At 33.2% G+C, this 8496-nt stretch overlaps 1 protein-coding gene across 1 annotated transcript; it reads right to left on the bottom strand.

Moving 5' to 3' along the window:
* Positions 1–1159: 1159 nt before the first annotated feature.
* Positions 1160–4314, bottom strand: LOC100267412 (pentatricopeptide repeat-containing protein At4g30825, chloroplastic). The gene has a single exon (XM_003633974.4). It carries the CDS (start codon positions 4146–4148, stop codon positions 1446–1448), a length of 2703 nt encoding a protein of 900 aa, XP_003634022.1. The 5' UTR covers positions 4149–4314; the 3' UTR covers positions 1160–1445.
* Positions 4315–8496: the final 4182 nt, after the last annotated feature.

Here is an 8496-nt window from a genome sequence, read left to right as displayed (position 1 = left end):
ATCAAACAAACTCTTAATGAATACAAATATAACCTCTCCTAAAAAGGAACTAAAAAAACACACACAAATGTTTGTTCAGACATTGCTCTTTGTGCATCTCATTATATACTCAGCTCTCTACTTACTATGTGTCTGCAATCGAAATATGCTGTTCAACAATAATATTGATTATGGCCTGTATAATAATTTTTTTAGCCTAACGCTCTATGAAACATGCTAATACAAGAAATTTAGCATTCCTCTGACACTATATTTAGGCAAGCAGAAAAGGAAAAAAGTTTGAAGATATAAAAAATGTCTGAGAAACTGTTGGTTTTTTAAAAGATCTTTACTTAATTTAAGAGGTTTTTGGTTTTTTGTTTAGTTGTCTATACCAAACTCAGTGACAGAATTTTTTCTTTTTAAGTTATTTATTTATTTGTGATTCGTAATTTTTTTTTGTCTTTAACTGGCTTTAATCCTCTGATTTATTGGAATCTTTTTATTGATTATTTTTTATATCTATTTTTTTTTCAGTTTTATTTGTTTTTGCTCACTTTATATCTATTTTATTTTCATTTATACTAACAAAATTCAAGAAGAGAGAATTTTATAATAATTTTTTATTTTTTATTTTAAAAAGGTCTCATATATTATACAATTTTAAATTCTATCATTTGCTGAAGACAGAGCTCTGCCCATTTGCTATAGCCTTATTCATGACATAATAGTAAAATTTGAGCTTGAAGTTTTCTTTTTTAATGGTATGTCATTATTAAGATGGGAACTCTGGTATTTTTCAATTTTCAACACATTGATCATCATTTCTATCCTCTTTGTTTTACAGATTCTTCTGGTTTCTGATTTTCAACTTCTATTTTTTCCTGTGTGTGCAGAAAATCAGTGGCCATGCCATTGTTTGTTTCATTTACTATAGCTTTATCAACATTGTTCTACCTAGAAAGCAATTAACATGAAATAGCTTACAAGTCCTTTACCTGCAAAACAAGGAAAACAAAAGGATGAACAAGAAATAGGTGATACAACATAGAACTTTATAGCTTACATGGCTAAGAATACAAAACCCAGTCTCATATGAACTCAAAAGAGGCTCTCTTCTTTTTACAAATATTTTTGGCCAGGATTGAGGAATTCAAGCTATGAGTTCCAAGTTGTAGAATTACACATCTAAAATAGTATTTATGATGCATTTAAGAACAGAAGGTCTATAAACAAAAGTTAGAAGAATATTATGGTATTACTATCAACCTTTATCATGATACAAGTTACCAATAGACATATAAACATTCAACAAAAAAAAAAAAAAGGGATGGAGAAAGGGAAAAAATCAGCTTCTCTAGATACATACAGAAAATACAATACCTTGATTAGCAAAATTTCCAGGGATGTTTGAGTAGGAAATGTTCAATCTGCTTTTCGATATGGAGGCAAATTCGCTGAAGATATCACAATCCCATCTGCTTCATCCATAAGGACCACTTAACAGCCTCTAAAAACTCATCGTTTTTGCGCAGTGCATTGATGAGATTAATGTAGGTTATTCTGTCAGGTTGGATCCCATTTTCTCTCATTTCCTTAACCAAAACCACAGCATCTTCAACCATTCCTGCAATTCCGTATGCCTTTATCAATGTGTTATAGCTGCACAAATCAGGTCCCAGCCCAGATTCTTTCAACTCTGTCAGAACATTAGCAACTTCTTCAATCCATCCTTGCTCTCCATAAATATTGATCATAATGTTGTAAGTATAGTGGTCGGATGCACAACTTGATTCCTTCATTCTCCTCAAGACACTTCTGAAACTCTCTATTTGGCCTTCTTTCCCGTAGGAATCCAACATGCAATTATAGACTTCAAGGGAAACTGAAAAGCCATTAAATTGCATTTGTCGAACAGTTGATAACATTTTCTTTAAGTCTTTGCTTTGCCCATAGGCAGCTATAATGGTATTGTAAGAAATAACATCAACCAAGCCTCGTTTTCTGGCCAGCCAAAGCACCTTCCTAGCCTTTTTGAAAAGCCTGGATTTTCCATAAACATCAAGCATAACATTTAAGGTAATGGTATTGGGAGCAAACCCATGTAAAAGCATCTCATCAAAAAGCCTGGAAAGTTCATCAACTGGCAAAGCACGTGCACAGCAGTTTATGACACAGTTGTACATTTCAGAATCCCAAGTGACTCCCGTCTTCAAGATTCTATAGTACAGATCTTGTAATTTATCCAACATGCCACATTGTTGATAAATTCGAAGCATATCACAAAACAGGTAGATATCTGGAACAATGTTCTTTTGTTCATCCATTGTTTCTAGAACGGAGCAAGCATCTTTCAAAGACCCAGATTTTACATACATCCTTACAACAATGCTAAAGGCAATCATGTCCAAGGAAATTTCTGAAGATTTCAACTTCAGATAGAGGTTCTCTGCATCAGAGAATCGACCCAGGGTGCTGTAAATGTCAATCATTGTGCACATGATGTGCAAGTTTGGCTTCTTGTTGGGCATTTGACTGTATATCTTAACAGCATTTTCAAGACGACCCAATTCCTTACAGGAGCAAATTACCAAATGGTACAAGTTATCCTCAAAGATGGTATCCTTCCACTGTTTTTCCTGTAGGACTTTTATAGCATCATCCACCAAACAGTGTTTCACATATGCCATGACAAGAATTGAGCACGATGTTTGATTAACAAGAACATACTCATAGAAGGAACCTTTCAAAATTAGAGGCACTCTGTCAATCCTTCCAGCTCTCTCATATGCTTGTAAAAGGGTACCGAGGACAGAAGAATACTGGCAACCTATCCTCTTCATATCATCAAGAGTTCTGGCAGCATCCTCTCCATCTGCATACTTGGCTTGCAAGTTTATCATTGTATACAAGTTTGATGAGTTAGGTTTGAATCCCAACCGCTTGAGTTCATTGTAATACCATTCTGCCTCCTTATAATTTTCAGCACGACCCCAACCTTCAATCATGGACCTATAAGTACTTTCATCAGGCTCTAGTCCAACATTTTTGAGGTTCCTGAATATATGTTGAGCAGCATCCATATTGGATGCTTTCCCATACCCAGTAATCAACATGTTGTATGCAACTATATTTGGTGAAAACCCAGCATTCTGCATTGAGAACAGTACCCTTTCAGCCTCCTGTAGCTTCCCTTGTTGACTATAAGCATTAAGCAAAACCAACCAATTCTCCAAATTCAAAATCACCTTATCTTCTTGTATGAAGTCAATAACCTCTTCTGCTTTATCATACAAACTCATTCGGGTGTAAATTGTTATCATTGCTGAGTATGCAGACTGACATGTAATTCCAAAGCTCCTCATTTGAGAAAAAGCGTACTCTGAATCCGCAACATTCCAACCCTTCTGGTACAAACTCATGACCATACCAAAGGTTGCAACATTAGGCCGAACCCCATTCTCCAACATCAATCTGAACCACTTGGTACCCAACTCCACATGCCCCTGTTTATAACAAGCATAAATAAGTGTGTTGTAAACTTGAAAATTGACTTGACAATCTGAATCACCATTCATTTCCCAAATCATCGTCTCTGCTGCATCCCAATCTCCTCTCCTACCCAACACCCGGAGCGCCAAATTATAAGCACTCACATTCCCTTCCAATTTTCCATTTTCCCTCATCCACTCAAAAAACTTCATGGTCTTGCTATCACTACACCTCTCTAGCCCTTTCAAGATGGCATTACAACGCTCAACGCTCAACTCCGGCCCAATACCATATTCATTCACATCTATTTCATCATCAAAATGATTCACAGATTTTTGCTCTTCATGTCCATTATCATTCCTTATAGACCTAAATTTTGAATTTGGGTCTCTTCTCCTTACTCTCTTCACACCCTGAACCCGCCTCCAGATGTCATTTCGAAAATTTGAGCTTTCCAGAATCAAATTCTCACTACCTGAATCCTTATTCCAAGTTTTTATATTATCAACAACGGAGTTAGAATCGGAAGTGTCCCAAGACTCGGCCTCTAACCGAGAAATATTGATGGGTTTAACCCTAGCGAAAGAATTGATAATGGGCAGAGATGGGTTTACAGAGAAATGAAACTTGTTGGAATCATAGGTATCAACAGAAACGGAAAACTTCAGGGAGGCCATAAATTTGGGTAATTCAAAGGAAATGAGAAGTAAATTCAGCAATTTAAATGCAATGATTTACATACCTAGGGTTCCTAGGTTCAGAAGATAACGGAGGTCTGAAGCAGTGGAGGAAAATTTTCAGCTTTGTCCCACTGTCTATCTTCCTAATTTAGATATTTAATGGTCCATTCCGGACTTTCGTAGATAATGTAATGTTTGTGTTAAATTATTTACACTGTTCTTATATTTGATTTCTTTTAACCTTTAAAAAAAAATTGAATTATAAATATCTAGTGAATAATAAGCTTATGCTTCTCATCGATTTTCGAACAATTTTTTATTTTAAAAAACAAAAAAGAAAAACATGTTTAATAATCAAAAAACTATTTTCTATTTTCTATTTCCTATTTTTAAAAATAGAAAATTGAATATTGAATATTTTTAGATAATATTTTTTATTGTTTTTAATTTTCAAAAACTGTTTTAAAAAATAATTATATAAACATATAAAATGATTAAAAATAAAAAGTTAGATGTAAAAATTAATTTTAAAGCATATTTAAAATATTAAAAATAGGTTTAAAACATTTCAGTTCCTAAATAGGTTATTATTTTATGAAACTTCAAAATATAATTTTAAAAAATTGGTCTCCAAAACTGTTTTTAGCACTGTTTTAAAAAACAATTGCTAAATATGACTGAATTTGCTCCAATAAAGTCTATTTACTTACAAATAGAATGAAGGCTTCTACTCCCCTATAACAAAACTATTAACTTTTATCAAGAAACTAGGTTTGCTTGAATACATTTATTTTTTATTTTAAAAATAAAAATTTATATAATTTTTTTTATTTATAAAAAACAACTTTTATGCACAAAAATACACACTTAACTTATGTGTTTACAAATTTTAAATTTTGGATAGTAAAATTTTATTAATATCTCAATATTTTTAATTATTTTTAAAAAACTACTATGTATTGCAACATAAGTTTTTAAGTACATTTTATGTAGAAGTTCTATTCAAAGGAAAAAGGGAAAAAATAGAAAGTGCATTTCAATAGATACTTAATATCGGGTAGTTTGTTAGCTTTACAAGACAGTAAGTTGGTGGATGATGGAGGAAAACAAGAGGATGAAATGAGAGAAATGAAAGTGCTCGATGACGACGACCAAATTTGTGATCATCTTTAGTAAAGCTCCTTTAATACCATCTTTTTCCTAATCATAGAATATTTTGTATTAACTTACAAATTGACTAGAAGAATAATTTGAGACAGAATTTAATAATTTCTCTCAAAAATCAAGGATTTTTTTTTTCAAAGAGTGACGTATAAAGTCGATGAAGTTTTTTTTTTTTTTTTTTTTACTGCCATGATAACATAAGGATGAATTATAAGTTTAAAACTAAAGATAAATCTTCTTAATTTTATGAACATATTCCCATAAATACCAGAATGAAAAACATATGAAAAAAATATCCAACACTTAAATGTCCACCAGGAATGTTTGAAAGTTGAAAGAGGAAAAGTTGTCCAACTCTTAAATTCCTACAAGGAACATTAGAGAGTTGAAAGAGGATGATGAAACGTTACTTGGTGAGTGTTTGAATGTCTTGAAGGATATTTGAACATCTTGATGGACGTTTGAACGTTTCCTTCGGGCATTTGAATCTTATCCCCACAAAACATTTGTAGACTTCGTTTTCTATGCATTTGTCCAAACCAAACCCAAGTTAGATTTTTTTTTAGTCATTCCTTAAACCTTAATAAGTCTAAATATTTACATACCTCAAAATTTATTAATTCCAAAATTTCTACAGTTGATTGAGAAAGGAAAAGACCCTTGGAAGAATGATGGATTTTTCACACTAGCAAATGGAACAAAATTGCTAACCTAAAACTAATGCATAAATTCTAAAGTAGTGTTTTAAACACTTCCTATGTAGCAAACTCTTATCACCTATAAGCTGCATACACATAAACAACACATCATGAAGGATAATGCATGAAAAGAGAAAAAATTCTCTACCTATAAGCTACACACACACACACACACACACACACACATGTAAACAACACACCTGCAAAAGGCAATCTATAGTAAATTCTCATATATTATATCATGTCATCACTATACCCCACCAAAAATGCTTAATAATGTCACAACATCCCTACTTCCCCTTTTGATCACAAAAATGACAAATAAGAAAAAGAAAAATTAGAAATCTATAATAGTAATGAAGAGTAAGACAAACAATAAAGGAAACTAAATAATATAGTATAAATGGAAAAATATCGAAGGACATCATAGTATCCAAATAAGCAAAATACACCACAAATAGAGAGAGTAAAAGACATCACTATGAAAAAAAATCTCTTTCACTTAAAGCAACTACATCAAAATATCAAATCCCCTATGCTACTTCTAGTGGTGGAAATGACCAAGAACTCGATCTAGGCTATGAAGCAACTCATGAATCAATCACAGTGAGGCATCCCTCCACACCTTTCATCTTGATCTCTATCGAGCCTAAATAGGAGTTAATGGAGGTTGTAGTAACAACAATAACATCCACTATGTGAACTATTGACATAGCATATCAAGGATGGAGGGATTCATATTCGATGATGTGGGAACTGAAACTAGAGCATTAGTAGAACTTAACCAAGTGAAAAAAAATACATTGCTCCTTGACCAAATCCTCCAGCATAAGCAAGTGAAGACCGAATTAGTCTATTAGAAGGTTATATCTCATTAGACCTTTCTTGACAACTTGGATCTCATCCTCCTCATTTGTCTTAGCCTCATGTGCACTATATGACTCAAATGCTTAGACTAAGAGATATGATTGATGTAGCTGGCGAAAAACTACTAGTTCATGTAAAAAACTCAAGCACATGCTCTAAGAGAATGTAAGATATCAAAATAAAAAAAAATGATAATCTACCAACACGAGCGTCTAAGTTATTTGACCCAATAACATCTAAAATAAATCACCCAATGTATGTCTCTCTCCTTATAAGAACATGGTGAATAAACCAAGCAACATGGCAATAAAACTTAGGTATAATGAGAATTATGATATAGGATATTGCACCCAAATGTACTTAAGAACTAAGCTAACTTGACCACATCAATCGAGGGAATATAAATAGGCAAGAGATGAACCTCCTTATAAAAAGAATGAGCCACAACCTCACACTTAGTGGGTGAGAGAGTTGAGACATGAAGAATAATGGGTGAAGGAATCCCTTGGTAAAGTTTAATGCCTAAGATCGAGTAAATCATCCATAGAGTCACTATGAAGGTTAAACTATACATTGAAATGCTAAATTGGACTTTGAGAATGTACTCATAGATTTGGCATAGAACATCTAGGTATAATAAGGTTACATAACCCTCGAATAAAAGTAAGGGGCTCCTACCATTTCTTATGATAATATAGGGAATAGTAGTATCCTCTACATAAAAAAATGTCATTTGGAACTCTCACTCATCATATTTCTTGAAGAACCAATCATAAAAAGCAGTCTTATACACTATGGAGCTAAATTAATGGATTGGAAGTGTTTGAATATCTCAAAAAATCCATTCTAAGCACTACATCACAAGGTTGTATGTAGTTATCTTCCTAGGGACACTAGATCTAGACAATAGAAGAATTTTTTTCAAAAATATTTTAGATCTACGTGCTAAAAAATATCACCTTTGATGTGAATGTTCTCAAATCAATTCCAATTGATGAAACGGATAAAGAGAATCTCGAATACCTTATGATCTTCCATTCAATGGTCTCTTTTGGACCTTAGTACTAGAGAATTATGGAATTCTCTTTCTAAGAATGGAGGCTCGGGCTTTCTTTCTAGAAGATGGAATGGTTGGAAGTCCTAACCCTAAACTCGAAGGGGTTTATATAGACATTTGTTTAGACTTAAGTGGCTTAAACCCATCTTACGCTTCGGTTACTTAATTTAGCCCATTAATAGATCTATTAGAAGCAACAAAGTAATAGGTGGAAGCAGGTCAAATTGATGGCAAAGTGTAATAAGCATCATCAGTGGAAGCAGACCTAGCTACCTTGTCATTCTTTTCCTGTTCCATTAGCATAGCTAAATTTGAATAGGATGACTCAGCGTCAGGAAAAGCCCTTGCCTTGATTTAATTTGGCTTCGCTGTGCCCTGAATCAATCAAAAAGCTTATTGATTTGATTCATCCCATTTCATTTGGGCGAGAGGGAGGCTGTGAGTCACCTGGGCTACGGATTTGTCTTCTAATTATTTAATTAGCTTTGTTATGCTTCAATGAACTAATTAGTTTAATCCACAAAGAGCATTCATAATTGTGAAACCAAGGTTTGGTTAA

Source organism: Vitis vinifera, chromosome 16 (assembly GCF_030704535.1).
Source record: "Vitis vinifera cultivar Pinot Noir 40024 chromosome 16, ASM3070453v1".
NCBI classification, from domain to species: Eukaryota; Viridiplantae; Streptophyta; class Magnoliopsida; order Vitales; family Vitaceae; genus Vitis; species Vitis vinifera.
Note: the sequence above shows the minus strand (reverse complement) of the source record. Positions and strands in the feature narration are given on the sequence as shown.

Bases quoted from the DNA above. Each gene is read 5' to 3' on its own strand.
- LOC100267412 (XM_003633974.4), bottom strand. From the start codon at position 4,148: ATGGCCTCCCTGAAGTTTTCCGTTTCTGTTGATACCTATGATTCCAAC.